The sequence below is a fragment of the Vulpes lagopus genome, chromosome 3 (genome assembly GCF_018345385.1).
Source record: "Vulpes lagopus strain Blue_001 chromosome 3, ASM1834538v1, whole genome shotgun sequence".
In the NCBI taxonomy this organism is placed as follows: domain Eukaryota; kingdom Metazoa; phylum Chordata; class Mammalia; order Carnivora; family Canidae; genus Vulpes; species Vulpes lagopus.
The window spans coordinates 101,558,133-101,578,101 of NC_054826.1; the positions used below are offsets into that span (position 1 = coordinate 101,558,133).

At 57.5% G+C, this 19,969-nt stretch overlaps 1 protein-coding gene across 9 annotated transcripts in view; it reads left to right on the forward strand.

Annotated features, from left to right (window-relative positions):
• The window catches only part of TNRC18 (trinucleotide repeat containing 18), an 89,875-nt gene extending 70,197 nt beyond the window's left edge, over positions 1–19,678 (forward strand). For 8 of the 9 annotated variants that reach the window (XM_041749757.1, XM_041749751.1, XM_041749753.1 and 5 more), the window contains 12 exons: positions 1,586–2,016; positions 6,077–6,229; positions 6,569–6,710; positions 8,715–8,832; positions 9,276–9,351; positions 9,441–9,549; positions 11,963–12,079; positions 12,745–12,909; positions 13,296–14,623; positions 17,887–18,123; positions 18,231–18,305; positions 18,617–19,678. In XM_041749757.1, the coding sequence (XP_041605691.1) occupies positions 1,586–2,016; positions 6,077–6,229; positions 6,569–6,710; positions 8,715–8,832; positions 9,276–9,351; positions 9,441–9,549; positions 11,963–12,079; positions 12,745–12,909; positions 13,296–14,623; positions 17,887–18,123; positions 18,231–18,305; positions 18,617–18,823 (3,158 nt within the window). In that variant the 3' untranslated portion in view covers positions 18,824–19,678. The remainder of the gene's footprint in view (positions 1–1,585; positions 2,017–6,076; positions 6,230–6,568; positions 6,711–8,714; positions 8,833–9,275; positions 9,352–9,440; positions 9,550–11,962; positions 12,080–12,744; positions 12,910–13,295; positions 14,624–17,886; positions 18,124–18,230; positions 18,306–18,616) is intronic. The other variant, XM_041749750.1, reaches the window with a different exon arrangement.
• Positions 19,679–19,969: the final 291 nt, after the last annotated feature.

Genomic DNA, 19,969 nt, shown 5'->3' on the forward strand with positions numbered 1-19,969 from the left:
GGGGAGGAGGCAGGAGTACAGGACGATGGGTGGGAGTCAGGGATACGGACTCAACTCCCTGCTGAGTCACCATGTGGCAATGAGGCACTGCCTTGGCACACACTCCCCGCTCTCTGGGCTTCATGCATGCCCCTACCACAAGACCCTCACAGAGAGAGACCCCTGCCCCTGTCCCAGGCACTGTTTGTGCTGTGCTCCAACAGGACTTTAGTCACGGCTCCAACTTCCCTCTTTCAAGCAAGTGTCTACTGTCCGTCACCACCCGGTCTGCTTTGTAGTACCACGCCCTATGTGACATCCCTGCAGTGTTTGATTGGGTCTGGGTTTTCTGATGGTTTTCTGCAGGAGACTGCCATCAGGTGGGGCCTCATTCCGTCACACCCTGCTGCAGAACTCCAGCCTGTGTTTTACGGCCTGCACCCTAATCAGCCATGAAAGCCCCCAGCTGCCTCCCTGTGCAGTGGGAAGTCTGCTAACAAAAGATTAATTAATGGGATCATTAAGCATTGCAAGTGGCTTCTTCCCACGGAGTGTGCCTCCTGCTTGCCTGGCCCAGCTACTGAGGCTACATCTCTTGGGCAATGGGGCTGGGCCTCCAAGAGGAGCCCTCATGGGCAAGCTGCCAGCTACCCAGGGGTCAGTAGGCCTGGGGTAGTAAATCTGGGGATCTGCTTCTGGAGGGCAGAGCAGGACAGGATAGGCAGACATTGGATAGGAATCTGACAGTGGGATATGTGCCTATGGTGATGGAGGTGTAGACAGAACCCTCCCCAGGGTTCTGAGCAGGTCTTCTCAGGTAGGAGACTCAGGTTTCCAGGTAGAAGCCAGAGATGGTGCTCCAGGCAGAGGGACCAGCAGAAGCAAAGGCCTGCAGGTTTGAAGGGATGGAGCACAGCTGGTACTGGGGAGTGGTTTTTGTGTAAAGGAGGCCAGGAGATCCAGGGTTTGGGTCAAGCCAACCCTTTGTCTGTGGGAAGGGACAAGCCTCAGGGGTGAGAGGAGGGGGCCGGCCCCAGGGCTGTGTGAGTTCTGGGGAGGCCTCCGAAGGAGGGGTGGGTGCCAGGGACCTCCCAGCTCTGAGAAGCGATACCAGGAAGTGGAGAAGAGCCCCCACTCCCACCCACCAGGCTTGGGGATTTCATGTGGGCTTTCCACCTGCCTCCGATGGACCCGCTGCCCCTGTAGGCGTTAGGCCCTCCCAGTCTGCCCTGGCTTCTGGGATTCCCACAGGGCTCACAGGAGGCAGTTGGGGAGCTCGCATGGGGCCAGGCAGGAATCTTCACGTTCCCAGATGGCGTTCTTGGGGTGAGGGCTAGGGAACAGGGTCTGGGCAGCCGAAGGGTGTTCAGGGTAGCAGTGGGACTAGCAGGACCTGCCACTCACAGGTGTGTGGCCCAGTGAGTCCTCTTTCTCCTCTGGGCCTTGGTATTCTCTCCTGGAAATGAGAAGCCTCTTGTGGGCATCAGGGCCCTAGGAGGAGGAGTGGGACTGTGGCCTTCTGCTGGTGGCCAGGGTGTCTGGGTGGGTGGGAAGTGGGGGGCCTCGGGAGCCCCTGTCCACAGCCCCCACCCTCGTCTACATCTAGGCACGGAGTTTGAGTACACCGACTCGGAGAGTGAGGTCAAGGTGCGGAAGCGGTCGCCCGCCGGGCTGCTGCGGCCCAAGAAGGGACTGGGGGAGCCAGGCCCCTCCCTGGCCTCACCCACACCCAGCACCCGGGGCCCTGGTCCTGCCAGCCCCGACAAGGCCAAGCTGGCGGCAGAGAAGGGGCGCAAGGCCCGCAAGCTGCGGGGTGCCAAGGAGCCCGGCTTCGAAGCAGGGCCTGAGGCTAGCGACGATGACCTGTGGACACGGAGGCGCAGTGAGCGCATCTTCCTGCACGACGCCTCAGCCGCCGCCCCGGCCCCCAGCAGCGCAGCCCCTGCGGCCACCAAGCCCAGCCGCTGTGGCAAGGGTGGCCCACTGAGCCCCCGCAAGGACACTGGCCGCGCCAAGGACAGGAAGGACCCCAGGAAGGTAGGGGCTGCGTGGAGGGTGGGGGTCGTGGGAAGGGCCCCCCCCCCCCCCCATCGATCGATCCTCCCAGAGGCACTCTTACCTCCCATCTCAGGGTAACACTGTCCCACGGGAGTGAGGTGCTGGGACCCCAAAGGAAACGGCAATCCTGATATCAGTTATCAGAACACTGAACACCCCCACTTGTGATAGGGCACTCTGTGTGCTCCTGAAGGAGTGTTTCTGATATGGGGACCCGTCACCGGGTCTATCAAGTGCTGTCACTTCAGGTGATGAGCCCAAACCATAGCTCAGGGTCTCTGTGGTAATCATTATGTGCTATGTGACAGTGATTGTGTTGCTAAAGTCTGTCTGGATCCTACTACGGTGTGTGTGGTCTCCTACGCACAACCTATAGGAAAACCTCATTTCTTGAGTAGTGAATTCTATGCCTGGGCTCCCCAGGTGGAGAACGCTTGCTCTCTGAGCACCCTTGGACGGTCTAACCTATTCCCTTCCTTGTGCTGCCTGCTAGGGAGCTAGTGGCCTCTTGTTCCCCCTTTGGGTGATTGCATTCAGACCTAACAGCTCTCAGCTGTGGCCTCTGACTCAGGCCTCCCTGGCCCTCACTCTGGCCTCGGTGGAGGATGATCTTTTGACTAACAGTGATATTCTAGAGGACATTGTGATGAGGGATGAGACTCGGCATTGCTTTCCTGGTAAGGGGGCTATGGTCCTCCACAGTGATTTGTGCTCACCTGTTTGTCTGCGGCTAGAGCCCTCTCAGCTTTTCCCAGACCTTTGGGGGAAGGTGCTGGAATACTATAGAATACTCATGCTGATCATACCAAGTGGTCTGCGGTAGGGCCCAGGTAGGCTCTCACCCCTATTCTCTCTTCTCACGACCCTTCTGGCACTGACTCCCTGGAGTTGGTGGGGGGGCCTGTCCCACAGGACTGTCCCCAGCCCACCCCTACTTCACACACCAGTCTTGGAGTTCAGTTGTTACCTATGCTTCTGATGGACGCACAGGCTGTGTACCGGGGGTTCCCAGGACCTGCTGCTCAGGGTTGATAATTCACCAGAGGGACGTGAAGAACCCAGAAGGTACTTTACTTGCTATAACCGTTTATCAGAAAGCATACAGTTCTGCAACAGCCAGATGGAAGAGATGCTCAGGACAAGGGATGGGGGAATGATGTGGCACTTCCCTGCCTTTTTCAGGTGCTCCCTACCTGGGGGCTCCTTGAATCCCTCTTCTAGGGTTTTATGGGGCCTTCATCTCATTGGCAGGATTGATTATTAACTCAGTCTCTGGGCCCTCTCTCCTCTCTGGAGGATGGGGGGGTAGAGCTCACAGAGTTCCTGGCTTCTTCTCCTGGCTTGGTGTTTCTAGTGAGCAGCCCCCATCCTGGGGCTAGCTAGGGACTTACCCGAAGTTGCCTCATTAAGGCAAGAGAGAGACGCTCCTGTGATCCAGGAAGTTTCCAAGGGGCTTAGGAGCCCTGGGTCAGAAACCAGGGGCAGAGACCAAGAATATATTTCTTTTTTTTTTTAAAGATTTAATTTATTTATTCATGAGAGACACAGAGAAAGAGGCAGAGAAGCAAGCTTCCTGCAAGGAGCCCAATGTGGGACTCCATCCTGGACCCCGGGATCACATTCTGAGCTGAAGGCAGTTGCTCAACCACTGAGCCACCCATGTGTCCCCCAAGTATATATTTCTTACCATGTCCCTGTATCACAAGACTCTGTGAGGTAGCTTACTCATATTAACTGCACTTTACAGGTGGCCTTATAACCCCTCCATGGTCATGGCAGCTAACACGATCATCCAAGCTGAGCTTTGAACACCCCCTGGGCCTTACTGCCTGTGGGCCCTTTGCCAAGATACGGTGCCGTGTATGGGCGAGAAGATCAGGGCTCACCCAATCCCAGCCTTCTGATGACACAGTAAAAGACTAGAACAGAACAGGCTAATTATCAACAAGAGGAGAAACCAGATATCCATAAAATCACCCCAGAGGCAACCACTCTTCATAGTTTTGTGAGATAATGTTTGTATTCTTTTTAGACTTGTACATTTCCATTTGCCATCAGCCTTAATTTTTTTTTTTTTTTTTGAGATTTTTACTTACTTATTTTAGAGTGAGAGAGCAGTGGGGAGGGACAGAGGGACAGAGAGAGAGAATTCCGGGATCCCTGGGTGGCGCAGCGGTTTGGCGCCTGCCTTTGGCCTGGGGCGCGATCCTGGAGACCCGGGATCGAATCCCACGTCGGGCTCCCGGTGCATGGAGCCTGCTTCTCCCTCTGCCTGTGTCTCTGCTTCTCTCTCTCTCACTGTGTGCCTATCATAAATAAATAAAATTAAAAAAAAAAATTAAAAAAAAAAAAAAAGAGAGAGAGAATTCCAAGCAGACTCCACATTGAGCACAGAGCCTAACACGGGGCTTGAACTCACGACCCTGAGATCACGACCTGAGCCAAAACCAAGAGTCGGATGCTCAACCGACTGAGTCACCCAGGCGCCCCTGGCATTCCTTTCTTACTAAAAAAAAAAAAGAAAGAAAAATTAGGTTCCCAGAAAGGGGCCTTTCTGGTCCCAGAAAGTTATCAGTGTTGTCTGATCATAACAGTGATTTGGAGGATACAGAAAAGGATGGGGGAAAAAAAAAGAAAGAAAAGGGCGAAAATTCAAGTCCACTCAGAACTTTCTTTGCCGTCCCTGGCCTGCCCCCGTGGACACAGCTGCAGAGATAGGCGCTGTAGGACGGGCTATGTATTTACAGTAGGTATTTGGAGGAGAAGGCAACAGAACCACATCATAGCCGTTCCTTCAACCCCCAGGATGCCTTCTGATTTCAGAAATGCGAACAAGATTAAGGCATGCATCCGATGCAAGAAATATAATTATTGAGTGTCTGCCTTGCCCCTCATGACGCTGTGTGCTGTGGATGTTACGTGTCTGGTAGGAAGCCGTGACTTCCGCTGTGGTCTTTTTTAATGTTGCCCAGTATTGTCTTTTTATGTTTCTTCATTTCCCACATCCTCGGGTCCCTTGACTTGGTTGTTTTGTTTCAGGAATGTGTCTTTTAAAAAGCATAAAGTGACACACACACCCCCGCCCTCGTCTCCACTGCCTGCTCATCACCCCTGGGTCAAGCAAGCCTGAGCTTGCTTCTTGCACCAAGTGTCCCCACTTTGTTCTTCCCGCCGCCGCCTCTTCCTCGAATGGGACTCTTGGCCGCTGGCCCAAAAGCTTGTCACTGGATCTGGCGATCCCTAAGTGTTTCCCTAAGGTCACAGGACAGCCAGGTTTTTTGCAGTGCTTTGCCGAACAAAGCTGGTGCACTCAGAAGTCTCCAGGCCGCTGGCAGGGTCTGGGAGCAACCCCTTCACCCTGCCGTCCCTGGGTTGGGGGTGCTTGGAGCTAGGATGGGCCTGGCTCTCCCCTCGCTGCTGGGGTGCCCTGGAGTCAGGTGAATGGTTCTGCTTCCTCCTTCCAAGAACGTGCCTTTGGAACTAGCTGGTCCTGCCCTGTTTTTGTGGCATCACTTGAAAGAGCAAAGTGGAGCCACCTATGCAGTCATTCCTGGAGGGTGGTTAAACGAATTGTGCACCTGCCCAACACACGCACATGGAACTGTACCGTGAGCAGCCGCTGAAGTGAGGCAGCCTCTGTGTATATAAGACATTCTTGGGGGAGAAGTTGCAAAGCAGGACTTTGGGCAAATTCCCATCTGTGTTTAAAAAAAAAAATACTATTTCTGCACAAATGTGTCTGCATAACCTGTGTGTTTAAGTGGCAAGTTCTGGAAGGATGCACCAGGCAGCCACTGGTGATTCTTGTTAGTACTGTGTACATGATAGGGTACATTGGAGAGGAAGTTGCACCTATATGCACTTTGGTACTTTTTTTTTTCTTCTTTTTACGCAAGTGACATGTAGTAATAAAACAATTAAGATTAAGAACAAACATACTAGCGGGAAGGGAGGGGGAGGTGTTTTTTTCCTCTCCCAGGAGAGGCAAGTTGTGGGGGAGGATAGCCTCTGATGGCACCTGTGTGGCTTCCTCACCCAGAAGAAGAAGGGAAAGGAGGCCGGCTCAGGGGCCGCACCACCCCCGCCCCGTGTTCCCGCCCTGCCCCCCGAGACCCGGGCTCCCCATACCAGCTCCCCGGCCACCGCCAAGAGGAGCAAAGCCAAGGCCAAAGGGAAGGAGGTGAAAAAGGAGGTAAGGCTCTCTGTGCTCAAGAGTGAGGTCCCTGTAGCTCCCTCCCTGATGGGGATGTGCTGGGTGTGCCCACCCCCCAACGCTGTCCAGCCCCCGGCCAAGCTGTTCTTCCTCAGAACCCACTGTTTGTCTGGAGGTGCTGCCTCAGCACACGCAGTCCTGGCCATCTGGGGTGTAGGCTTATTCTGCTCTCCCTCTGGCCTTTGGAGTGAGGCCAGCTAGCACATGTGGGAGATGCCCCTGCAGCCTGACGATGACCCCAGTTTCCAGGGAGGGTCCTAAGTGGCAGGACTTGCATGGCATGGCCTAAGCTGAGGGTCTGTTGTGCTCTGTCCCCAGAATCGGGGAAAGGGGGGAGCTGTGAGCAAGTTGATGGAGAGCATGGCTGCTGAGGAGGACTTTGAGCCCAACCAGGACTCGAGCTTCTCTGAGGATGAGCACCTGCCTCGTGGTGGGGCCGTGGAGCGGCCACTAACTCCAGGTAAGTCCTAGCAACGCCGTGTTGGTCCGGCCTGCAGTGTGGGGCTGCAGAAGTTTCCCCGAGGAAAGCAGCAGGCAGGGGCTGACTAGCACGAGGAGTGGGCACGTGCAAGGGCCTTGAGGTCGGCGCATGGTATCTGTGGTAAACTGAGGGAGTCTGGTTTAATTCTGGTTTAGTAAGCTGGTGGGGGGCAGGAGCACAGGCCTGGGTAGGGGAGGAGGCAGAGGCAGATGACCCAGGCTTTCAGTCTTTGCCCTAATGAAAACAAGAAGCTGTTAGAGGTTGTAAGTGGAAGATCAGCACAGTCAGATTGGTTTTGATAAGTGCTCTCTGACTGCTTTGTAGAGGACAGATTGGGGGGGTGGGGCTGAGGGGCCCAGGCAGTCCAGGTAGGAGGCCCTTGTGAGGATCCCAGCAAACGATGGTGGGCTGTAGTGCCATAGACAGCATGGAGGAAGATGGGGTGGGTTTGGCCATGTTGGGAGGGGGAGAGGGGTTCTGGGGTGGGCTGTGTGATGTGAGCAGATAAGGGGTGAGGACGGCTGGTGGTAGGGTGGGCACAGAGGGAGCAGGCTGAGATCCTGTGCCATGCTTTGCCTGCTAGAGTCTGGGGTGCCTGGAGGACATCCCAGGGAAGCCATGTATGCTTGGCATTTGGACCCAGGGATCTCCTCCAGGAGCTTAGAGGAGAGACTGAGGATGGGAATTGGGTGGGGCAGATATGGAGCAAGAGGATGAACCAGGCTGAGGGACTTCATGATCGGGGGAGTATCACTCAGCTGTTGCTGTGTAACAAACAGCTGCTCAGTGGGAAATGGCAAGAGGTAGTTGTGTCTCAGTTATCTGCAGGGCAGATGGGCTGACCTCAGCTGGGTTTGTTCCCACAACAGTGGGATGGCTAGAGGTCCTCTGATGCAGGGATGGCTCTGCTCTGTGGCCATTCAGCTCCTGGACTAGTGGGTGAGCCATTGCATGCTCTTCCTGTGGCCATCCTGCCAGAGGCCCACAGGGGCAAGTGGGAGCTGACAAGGCCTCCTCAGGCCCAGATTCGGAATCAGCACTTGATCACTCCTACTCTTGTGCCATTGGCCAGAGTAAGTCATGTGGCCATGCTCAACGTGAAGGAGTGGGAAGTGCACTGCACCCACGGTGAGGCTGTAGCAGGGGTGTAGGTGCAGCCAGGGGTGAACAGGTAGGCTGGCTGTTCTGTCCACCCCAGTGAGCTGTCTGGATTTCTCTAGCCTGGTCACAACAGCGCAGGGCCGGGTTCAAGGTCCCACAGGACAGGAAGAGCGGGCCTAGGGCCCTGAAACAGTGTGGCTGAGCCTGGAGGAGGAAAACGGAGGAGCATGTTGTTTGAGGGAGCTAGAAGCAGGTGGCTTTTAAGCCAGAGGCAGAGGTAGCTTTGGGATGAGGACAGATGAGGAGGGGCGGGAGCAATGAGTACTGACAGCCTCGCTGGGAAGTTTGGCTAGAGGGGTTTGGCTTTCACCAGATTGAATGGCACCCCAGGTGGAGAACAAGCCAATGGAAAGTCCTGGATGCATGGCTGAAGTGGTGGTGGTGGGGCTGATGACCTGGAGCCTCATGCTCAAGCCTCAGGGTGGTGGTCTTTGAGGTAGAGGAGGGGCAGCACATGTAGGCTGTCACCCTTGGTCTTTACCCACTTGGGATCTTTCCAGAGGCCTGGGTCAGGAGAGTAGGGGCTGCTCATGGCCCCACTGTGTGCCCCTGCATGAGGTCTGTCTGGGCCCACCGGTGGGCACACACATGGGCTTGTACACACACAGACGCACACACACGGCACACACTGCCTGCAGGCAGCCTCTGGGCCCACCAGTGGGCACACACATGCACACACAATCACACACACACACACAGGGCACAAACTGCCTGCAGGCAGCCTTATGCCTTGTCCCCTGGGGGAAGGGAGGTTCGGGCAGCGAGGGCGGGTCTCCCTGCTGCCCCCTGGCTCCAGCCCTGCCTCCTCGCCAACCCGCACAGCTCCACGTTCCTGCATCATTGACAAGGATGAGCTGAAGGACGGCTTGCGTGTGCTCATCCCCATGGATGACAAGCTGCTGTATGCTGGGCATGTACAGACAGTGCACTCCCCAGACATGTGAGTGGAGACCTGGGGGCCTGGGCAGGGGCCAGCGCCGGGCTCAGAGCCCAAAGACCCTCACCCAGTCCCATGTCCGGGATGCTTTGCCGGGCCTCTGTGAGCAGGTAGCTTTGCTTCTCTGAGCTGCAGCTCCTCCGTAGAACCCGTGGAATGACCCTGAGAGGGTGGTGCTCTCTGAGGGGGCTGAGCGGGCACGGCAGCCCCCAGTATGTGCTTAGACCTGCAACCCCTAGTTGTACAGAGGAGGAAGCAGACCCAGAAGGGGAAAGACTCCCCAAGTTTATATAGGGCATCAGCAAACTCCCAAGCTCTGACATCATACGTGGGTGGTCTGGGAGGCTGAGCTGGTGCTCTCTGGGCCAGGAGTTGAGGTGCAGGGGTCTCTCTGGGAAGGTCCACGGTCTGTATCACCCCACTCCACACATGCCATGGCCTTGCAGATACCGCGTGGTGGTGGAGGGTGAGCGCGGGAACCGGCCCCACATCTACTGTCTGGAGCAGCTGCTGCAGGAGGCGGTGAGGGGCCAGACAGCGGGGCTGCCGGGAGGATGGGGGCCAGGGCTGTTCCCGGCCACCCCTGGTGCTCAATCCTTTGCTTTTCCCAGATCAATGATGTGAGGCCAGCCTCCACTCGCTTCTTGCCACAAGGGACCAGAATTGCAGCCTACTGGAGCCAGCAGTACCGTTGCCTCTACCCAGGCACTGTGGTCCGAGGTGAGGCATCCCTCCTGTAGACCCTCCCTGGCATTCCCCCGTTTCCTCTTGAGTCACTTGAACCCCAGCCCTGACTGTTTGAAACATGAATGCTTGTGCTGGCTCCTGGTAGCTGAAAATTTCTGGGGCCTCTGGGCCTTGCCAGGCTCAGGAATGGTTCACACAAGCATCCTCAGGACTCAGGCCCTCCATCTGCTCTCGTCTGGGCCTGGCTTCACACTCAGTGCCTTGGAGACTAGATCCCACAATCCTAACAAATCCTGTCATTGGGAGAATTCTCTCGTTTTCCATATAAGTCCCGGGATGGAGCCTGCAGAACTGGTGTGGGTCATGTGCATTTCCTTGACTGCTGTGAGTCTCATCCCCAACACTAGCGAGCAAGGTCAGCTTACTAATTCCACACGTGGACTAAGAGAGGGGACGGTGGCTTCCCCGTGAAAATTGGGGTGCTGTTAGCAGAGTAAGAGATTGGGAGCTAGGCAGATGAAAATAACAGGAGCCCCAGAAGATGTAGGTACAGGTGTCAGACACCACAGATGCCCTCTGGGCTCCCCCTAGCTGTTGCAGACCCAGCATTCCCAGGAGATAGGGGTATGGATGTTCACTACATTACAGGCAACAGCCACCACCCGACCAGCTGGCAAATACAGTGCACCCCATGGCTACCTAGTATCCACGTAAGGCAGAAGGTGGGAGCGTGGGGGGCACTGAGCAGGAAGTCCTCTTACTGTGGTAAGAGTTCATCTTGATTCAGGTCCCCCAGAGCTCTCTGTCTCCCCAAACCACGATGAGGTCACTCTAGGGACTTCCCCTGGTCATCCCTCTGAGAGTACTATTTTCTCCAGCTCCTTGGCTGCATTGTGTCTTTCTCTCCCCTTGTCGTCCTAGAGAATCTTTGTGTAGCTTTCTGAGAAAGGGTATAGGGGGGTGCAGTGGGAGGGTGTGTGTGTAAATCCCTCCAGTATCTGCATGCCTAAGATCTCTTTATTCTAAACTGTTCTTTAGAGATAGTAGAACTGGAATAAATTCTAGGTTGGAAATAATTTTCTGTCACTGGTCCATTTTTATCTGGCTTCCAATTGTCTGAGAAGTTCAATGCCATGATTACAAACACATCTTTGTAGGAGACTTGCTTTTTTCTCTCTGGAAACTGTTAGGATGTTCTCATTTTTCCTAGATCTGGGATTTCATGTGGGTTTGTGTCTGTGTGTCTGTGTCTATATGCATTGCTGGTGATTTGGATGAAGCAAGTGTCCTCTGTTCTGGATGCCCGCGCTGCCCTCAGAGAGCTGCTCCCTGGGACTCACGCTCCTGAGCTGTGCTGCCCACAGCATCTGTATCTTTATTCCTACTGGCTGTCTGTTTCATCACCCTTTTGTTCCACCTCTGAGTGGTTTCCTTGGCCAACCCTGCTATTCTGATCCTTCCGTTGTCTTGAATTGTTGAAATCCCTGTCATGTAAGAAATTCCTAAGAGCTTTTTCTTATTCTCTGAATCAATCTATCTTTCTTTTTTCTTTTCTTTTTTTCTCTTTCTCTTTCTCTCTTTCTTTCCCCGGGAACTTTTTGTGTCCTATTTTCTTGTTTTTATATTGTTTTGTTTCATATCATGTTTGGTTATATCCATGTTACATTTTCTTAAATATCTCTGAAAATCTACTGTTTCCATGTCAGGTTTCTCCAGCTCCCTTTTGTCATGGGTTCTGCATTCCCTTTTGGGGTCCTGGGCTCTCTCTTCATCCTCCTCTGACCTCTCTGGTCTGTGTCTGCCTCTCCTAAGAGGCTGTCCTTTCAGCCCTGGTGATCCATAGTAAGTGGATCAGAAACCTTGTGTGTGGGCAGGAGTGTTCTGTGGGGACCTCAGGTCCCAGCACCCACAGTGTGCCTGCTGCCGCTGGCAGACCACCCACGGCCTGTGCTTAGGGGCCAGACCAGGCATCTGCATATAGAATGGGGTGGGGGTCACCCACCCAGCTCCTCTGCACCCCAGGGCTATCCCCTCAGCCTGTCCAGTGTTGGGATTCCCTGACCCCTACCTTCAGAGGTGCTGGGTGCCTCTTGGGCCTTCTTCTGGGCCCTCCGAGTGTAGGTGGTTGTGAAATGTCATGCTCCCACCTGCCGCCAGCCCCTTGTTGCTTCCCACGGTCCCTTCTGGTGCCTGCCCTTGTGCTCCCTAGCTCCCTGTTGGCTCGGGGAGGGTCTTGGGAGTGAGTCGAGATGCTGGAATGGGCGTGCTGGTGCTCCTGCTGGGACCACATGGCTCCGAAGCTCATGTTCTACACCAGTCTCTACCTGCCCTTGTACGTCTCAAGTCCAGGGCTGCTTACCTGCTCGTTTTGACTCCCCTTTTTGCCCTTGTGCCCCTCTGAGAGTGGGGTCCGCTGGCCTCCCTGACCCTGCCCCTCTGCCGACAGGCTTGCTTGGCCTCGAGGATGACGGGGACCTGATCACCGTGGAATTTGATGACGGGGACACAGGGAGGATCCCCCTCTCCCACATCCGCCTCCTGCCTCCTGACTATAAGATCCAGTGTGAGTGGTGGTCCTCCTGCCCTGCTGAGGGTGACCCTGCCCTGTGAGCCCAACTCTCGGGCTCTGGCCATTGTTTGAACCATTTACACCCATGGGATGGAAATGGCAGAAACCATGGGTGGGGCTCCTGGGGTTCCCCAGGCCTGCATCCCCAGGCTGCCCAGGCTATTGAGGCTGGCTGGTCACCGTGACTGAATGTCCCATGCCTGTGTCCACGAGAGCATGGAATTCCTGCCTCAGCTCTGTGTGTCTGGAGATCCCAGTCCCTTTGACTGACCAATAGCAGCTCAGGTTCATGGGGGGGAAATGGCTCTTCCAGGGACCCATGACTAGGGGCAGAGCCAGGACTTGGACTGAGGACTGCCTGACTTGTAGGATTTGAGCATCCTCCAGGTGGATTATAAAAACCACAAAGGTGGGATCTTGGCTCAGCTCCACCCAGTCCATTCACCCGAGGGGCCCCTGTGGAATATTTTGTGTGTGTAGACACCTGAGTGGCATCCCTGCAGACGGGGCCACACTCCCCAACTGCGCAGCCCCTTCAGGCAGGCCAAGCAAGCTCAGCCAGGTGGTGATCCAGCCCCTGTCCCTTGTGACAGACGATGCTTAGGCAGCTAGGAAAGTGGAAAGCTAGCCCTGAGCCCCCGTTTGTCCTGCCCATGCAGGTGCGGAGCCATCCCCAGCCCTCCTGGTGCCAAGTGCCAAGCGCCGCAGCCGGAAGACCAGCAAAGATACTGGGGACAGCAAAGATGGAAGCACGCCAGGGTCTGAGGAGTCTGGTGCCAAGGCCCGAGGGCGTGGGCGGAAACCCAGCACCAAGGCCAAGAGTGGTATGTGGGCCCCAGCTCAGTCCTAGCCAAGGCACAAGAGCAGGTGTGGGAGTAGATGGGGACAGGCTGCATACCTCTGTGGGGACTTGGCTGTGGGGCCACTTGGACCACTTGACAGATTGGGAAACTGAGGCTTTGGGAGGTGCATTGATCCGTCAGGGGCAGAGTTGGTCTTCAGCCAGGTGGCTCACTCCAGAGTTCAGGGACAAGTGCCAAGAGCCAACACTGCTGGGGACCATTGGGGTCACCACCTGTAGGATGATGGTGATGTGAGGGCCCAGAACGGGCACTGTTCAGGAACAGGCAGGGCCGGGATTGAAATAGGGCTTTCTGGCTCAGGAGCCCTGGGCCCTAGTCTCACCTAAGCTCTTTCCTCTGTCTTCTAGATAGAGCTGCCGTCCTGGAAGAGGGGCCCTCAACAGAAGAGGTCCCCAGTACCCCGTTGGCCCTGGAGCCCATCAGTACCCCGAATTCCAAGAAGAGCCCCCCAGAACCCGTGGATAAGCGGGCCAAAGCCCCTAAGGCTCGCTCAGCGCCCCCACAACCCAGCCCAGCGCCATCCACTTTCACCAGCTGCCCGGCTCCCGAGCCCTTTGGGGAGCTGCCAGCCCCTGCTGCGGTCCTGGCCCCTGCCCCCCTTGTCACCATGCCCATCACCATGCCCGCCACCCGGCCCAAGCCCAAGAAGGCCCGGGCTGCCGAGGAGGCGGCCACCAAGGGCACCCGGAGGCCTGGGGAGGAGGCCGAGCTGCTCGTCAAGCTGGACCACGAGGGTGTGACGTCACCCAAAAGCAAGAAGGCCAAAGAGGCCCTCCTTCTGCGGGAGGACCCGGGGGCTGGGGGCTGGCAGGAGCCCAAGGGCCTCCTGGGCCTGGGCAGCTACCCTCCGGCCACGGGCAGCAGTGAGCCCAAGGCCACCCGGCCCCAGCCCATGGATGGCGACCTGGCCCAGGAGCCCGGCACTGGGCACGAGTTTGAGGACTCCGGCAACCCCAAGAGCCCTGACAAGGGTCAGGCAGAGCAGGACGGGGCCGAGGAGTCTGAGAGTGGCAGCAGCAGTGACAGTGGCAGCAGCAGCAGCAGCAGCTCGGAAACTGAGGGGGAGGAAGAGGGCCAGGGCAGCGGTGGCCGGAACTGCAGCGCCTCCAGCTCCAGGGCGTCATCCTCCTCGTCCTCCTCGTCATCGTCTTCCTCTTCCTCGTCCTCCTCCTCATCGTCCTCCTCGTCCTCTTCTTCCTCCTCCTCCTCCTCGTCCTCTTCCTCCTCCTCCTCCTCCTCGTCCTCCTCCTCCTCCTCCTCTTCCTCCTCCTCCTCATCCTCTTCGTCCTCCTCCTCCACCACAGACGATTCCTCCTGCAGCTCGGATGACGAGGCGGCGCCCACCCCCGCGGCCGGCCCCTCCGCCCCACCAGCCCTCCCCAGCAAGGCGCCCAAGCCGCCAGGCAAGGCTCGCTCCTCGGCCCACTCTCCGGGCAAGAAGGCACCGGCGCCCCCGCCCCAGGCGCCCCCGCCGCAGCCGCCACAGCCTATGCCGCCCAAGGCTCAGGCCGGGGCCGGGGCCAAGAGCCGACCCAAGAAGAGAGAGGGCGTCCACCTTCCCACCACCAAGGAGCTGGCCAAGCGGCAGCGCCTGCCGTCCGTGGAGAACCGACCCAAGATCGCCGCCTTCCTGCCTGCCCGGCAGCTCTGGAAGTGGTTCGGCAAGCCCACCCAGGTAGCCACGGGCGGGGGCCTGCCGTCCTTCCGTCACCTCCTGTCTACCCAGCCACGGTGTGGGGAGATCCCCTTTTATACGTGGGTCCCCTGAGTCTCAGAGCACCCAAGGATGCCCACTTTGATGAGTCCAAAAACTGTGTCCTCCCCAGAGCAGTGCTGCCCTCTGATCTCAGCCCAGACCCTCCCCCACTCTGAGGGACACAGGCAAAAAAACAGGCAGGGACAAGCCCTGACCCTTTGGGCAGACATTTAGTTATCATGCAGAGGGCTCTCGGAACCCCACAGGCTGACTCTCGGCGTGGGCTTCATGGTTAGCCGTCCTCTCCCCTCGCAGCAGAATGGCCCTGGACCTCCGCTGACCAGGCGAGCAACCCCGGCAGGAGGCACTTTTTCCCGTGTTTGCCCACAGAGATCTGGGGTTGAATCTGCTGGGCGTGGCCGGATCACGTGCCCACCCGCCCGCCATCTTTCAGAGGGACAGCATTCTGGTTGCCCAGGTCTAGGGCCACTCGGTCACCCTTGTTGTAGAGAGGGATTCTCCAGAAGGAGCCCTCCCAGCCCACCCTATGCCCATCTGGCGTGTGCACATGTGGACATGAACATGCATGTACACGTGCACACACAGGCACGTGCCAGCACACATCGATACATGTACACAAATATGCTTGCCCATGCACACACACAGGCATCCAAGAAGCTTCCATGTGCAGAAGGGAACAGCCCCTGTGGTCACCAGTCCCCCCCATGCCCCTGGGCAGGTTTGCCCACTAACCCAGGCCCCCCAAGGCTACCCCCGAGGTGGGCTTGGAGGAGGTGCCCCACTGGGTCCATACCTTCCCCCTCATCATTGCCAGTTCCTGCTAGGGCAGGTGTAGGGATTGGGATTGATAGTGATGACTATCACTTGTGGGGGAGGCTGCCAGGGGGCTTACGTTGTGTTGTTCCCTGGTGTACGACAGCAAAGTCAGAAAAGTGGAGGGGGGTTCTGAATCATGACTCCAGCTTGGGGGTGTCTGTCTCAGGTGGCTCTTTGGGGTCCCCTGTGCCACCAGGAGCAGTTAGAACCCCCGAGAGGGCTCTTCAAAAGGGGTGCGGAGCAGGGAGTCCAGGAGTACTCAGTCCCCGGGCCCCTCTCAGCTCCTGCTCTCCCTATGGCTTCCCTGCTGTGGAGGCACCACTTTGGACCTGGTGCAGATAATCTGCTCGGACCCTGCGGGGCATAGGTTGTCTGGCTTTCAGCCTACGCAGGTCGCTGGCTCCAGGATGAGAGCCTCTCTTGGCAAGGCCACCGCTGAGGACAGCACATTTGAGCGTGTGGGGATCTTCCCTGACAAGCTGCACTCAGACATTCCCTGCTGGGTGTCCTGGAGCTCTGGTCCCAGCAGGTGCTTTATTGAGGGGCTGCATCAAGGAGTGGCAGCTTTGGAGCTAAGACTGGCACATTCTTGCTGACTCGCCTCCACTGTGATTGGCCCCTTCCCCGTGTTAGCATCAGGGTGCAGGGCTGCAGTGGACAGAAACGTCCAGGGGTGTCCAGCTTCAGGTACAACTGGATCCAGGGGTTTGAAAGGCTGTCTTCAGACTCACTCCTGGGTCCACGCTCCAGGTTTCAGTTGTTCCCACCTTTGTGTCGGTCTCCTGCTTTGACAGTCCTTCCCTCTTGACAGCAAGTAGCCCCTGTAGCTTCCAGTTTGTTTTCCACCATCTCAGAAGTGACAGTAGGGAGGAAGTATCTTTTTTTTTTTTTTTTTATTCATGAGAGACACACAGAGAAACGGGGGGTGGGCAGAGAGAGACAGAGGCAGAGGGAGGAGCAGGCTCCATGCAGGGACCCCGATGCAGTACTCAATCCCGGGAGTCCAGGATCATGCCCTGGGCTGAAGGCAGGCTCTAAACCGTTGAGCCACCCGAGGATCCCCATGGAAGTATCTTTTTACAAGTAGTTGGTGGAATGCCTTTGGCTTGGATGCTAAGCCCACCTCTGAGCCAGTCACAATGCCAGAAGGACAACAGGATGTTCAGATTGGCCGGGCCAAGTCCTGTGCTCACTGCAGGGGTGGGAGCAGCCCCACTGGGGAGCCATATGGATTGAGGAGGATCTGTGAGAAGGGGAGTAGCCACTGGATGCTAAGAAACATAGCAGCTGTCAGAGATGAGTTGATGTAGAAATCGTAGCTGTCCACCTCACCTTGAATTTATTTTTAGCCTTGAGCTGAAAAGAATTTGAGCAGTTTGTAGAAAATCAGTGACAAGGACATCAGAAAGTCTTTCACCACCAGGGAGCCAATGAATTAAAAGTAGAGAAAGGCTGCTGGAGAAGGTGGGAAACAAGCGTGCAGTCTCCCCTGTTTAGGCTCGTCTGAGTCCGCTGGCAGCCCATGTGAAACAGGCAAAGTGAGTTTTAGATCTGGGTTCTAGGAGATCACACTCTGCATCCATGGGAGAGCAGAACTTTGCTTAGGTCTGGTCTCTCAGGGGTTACCCCCAGGGACAGCGATGGACCCTAGAGCTGCCTGGGGCTGAGGTGCATTTTGGGGTCTTGATGGCAGGTGTGTTCCCTCCTCAGACCTGCATGTGTGTCCCAGTGCCAGCCCAGGAAATGTTTGTTGAGTGACTAAGAAAAACCCAGCACACCACAGGCTGGCAGATGTGCACCGAGTGCTGGGCCTTGTGGGCCCTGGGCTGACCGAAGTCAGGGGCTTCCCCTGGGGGTTGACATTGTCTCAGGGACAGCCTCGGCCCGTGCCCCCCACTCCCTCGCCCCTGGTTAGGCCACTCAGGTGGCTGACTCCCAGCCCCACACTACCTGTTGGGGTGTAGAATGAGGCTGAACAGCCAGTGTCCTGTGGCCCCAGGGGATGTTACATGGCTGAGAGTCATGTGGGAGGAGCCCTGTGCTCTGTCCACAGGCGAAGCTGGGAGCTCCGGGGCTTCACTGCCCTGTCTCCCTACTGGACCTCACTGTCCCTGTCTGGAAATTGGGAGTCATTAGGGGACTGCTGGGTTCGGCTGCGCGAGCCTCATGGACAGCAGGTGCACTTCTCCAGGATGGGAAATGGAAGCCCTTCTTAGTTGTGGGTCCTGCATGTCAGGGAAGCCCCTGTTGGACACCCAGTGTGCAGCGAGATGGAGGCTCCCCCAGTTAGAGCAAGCAGGGGGTCCCCTCCATCCCAGCCTGCCCTCTACAGAAGCCCAGGGCTCGTGGGTAGGGCCGGTGGTGGCAGGGCGGGCCCGGGGCCCTTGACACGGTGTGTCCCGCAGCGCCGTGGCATGAAGGGCAAGGCCCGCAAGCTGTTCTACAAAGCCATCGTGCGCGGCAAGGAGATGATCCGCATCGGGGACTGCGCCGTGTTCCTGTCGGCTGGCCGCCCCAACCTGCCCTACATCGGCCGCATCCAGAGCATGTGGGAGTCGTGGGGCAGCAACATGGTGGTCCGCGTCAAGTGGTTCTACCACCCTGAGGAGACCAGCCCGGGCAAGCGCCTCCACGAGGGCCAGGTGAGGCCAGGGCCCGACCAGCCCGGGGGTGGAGGCCAGGGTGCCCGGCTGGGCGGGGGCAGGGCCTGGCCAGGCTCACCGCTGCCCCTTGTCTGGCCCTCATGCAGCACTGGGACCAGAAGTCCGGCCGCAGCCTCCCCGCGGCCCTGCGAGCCTCCAGCCAGAGAAAGGACTTCATGGAGGTAGGGGCACATGGTGGAGGGCAGGGAGGAGGTGCCCAGGCCTCCAACCCCAACCTCGTTCTGGCTCTGAACTGCTGCCTGCCACACACTGTCCCCACGATACTTTGGGGCCGTTGGCTTTCAGGGCTCTGTCCTGGCGCCTCTCTCCGTCTGTGTCAGAATCCCAGTCTCTGGGCTGCTCTAGGGTCAGGGTGAGGGGCGTTTCTCTGTCTCTGCCCTCAAGGTTTGCCCTGGTCCCTCTGGCCTGGGAGGGGGGGGGTCTTCCCTCTGCCCCCCCCACCTGCCCTGACACCTGCCCACCGTGCCCGCAGCGCGCCCTCTACCAGTCCTCCCACGTGGACGAGAACGACGTGCAGACCGTGTCGCACAAGTGCCTGGTGGTGGGCCTGGAGCAGTATGAGCAGATGCTCAAGACCAAGAAATACCAGGACAGCGAGGGTCTGTACTACCTCGCGGGCACCTACGAGCCCACCACAGGCATGATCTTCTCCACCGACGGCGTGCCTGTGCTCTGCTGAGCACCCAGCACCCTGCCAGCTGCCTTGTGCCCCGAGGGCCGATGGGGGCCCTCACCATCACTGCCACGTCTCGGGGGCCATGTGCGTTGGCTGTGTGCATGCAGGTGTGCCCTTGGACGCCTCGGCGTGTGTGAGCGTGTACATGTGTGTGCCTGTATGCATGCACGTGTGTGCACACATGTGCACACGTCTCCAGCCCCCCTCCCAAACCCCTCGGTGCCCCTCAGGATGGGGCTCCTCTCAGCTATCAGGGTATGGCTCTGCTGGGCCCCCTCCAGGGGCCTTCCCTCCAGCACCTTGTAAGCACTTGGCTAGGCTGGGTCCCCCTGGACGCCGGTGCCTCTGGGCCGATGCCCAGGCCCACCAGGGACTCAGTTGGGGGAGGGGGTGGTTTCCAAGGAACCAGACTGACACTCGCTCTGGGGTTCCCGCTGCTGGAGGTCCTCCCTGGGGCACCTCGGGCCTGACCCCCCTCAGCACGGAGCCCGCCCCAAGCCTCCCGCTGTGACATGGGCAGCGAGGGGAGTGGGAAGTGGCTAGATGCCCGCCAGCCTCACTGATCAGGCCAGGCTTGGTCTGGGCGCCAGCCTGGGGCCCGGCCTCTGCCCCTGAGGATGGCCTGGACTCGAGCGAGAGAGCCAGGTGAGGGTGGAGCCCCAGAGCATCGGGCAGGTGCCAGGCAGCAGGGCGGGGGGGCTGCTTGCCCTGAGGCCCTGGGGAGAGCCCACCCCTCCCGGTCCAGCCCCTTACACTACATACAACCCCAATGGTGCTGAAGTCCTCGACCCGGCCCCGCCCGGCCCTCCCGCCCCGGCCTCAGCCAGCCCGGAGGCGGCAGTTCTTATAACCTGTACAGTTTTATTGTACCGAGAGACTCTCCCCGCCCCTGTATCATACGCCTTTAAATGGAGTCAACTTTTTAATTATATATATAAAGATAAATATATATAAATATATATAAATATAAACTTTTTAAAACTGTGAAAAAATAGCTATGAAATTATAAAAAAAAAAAAGCGAACACATTCTGACGTGCAGAATATTATTTTTTATTTCCTATTAGATTGTGAGTGTCTAGCACCCAGCTTCACGGGCCCCCCTCGTCCTGAGCACCCCCGCCCGCCCACCACCCTGGCCCAGGTGTAC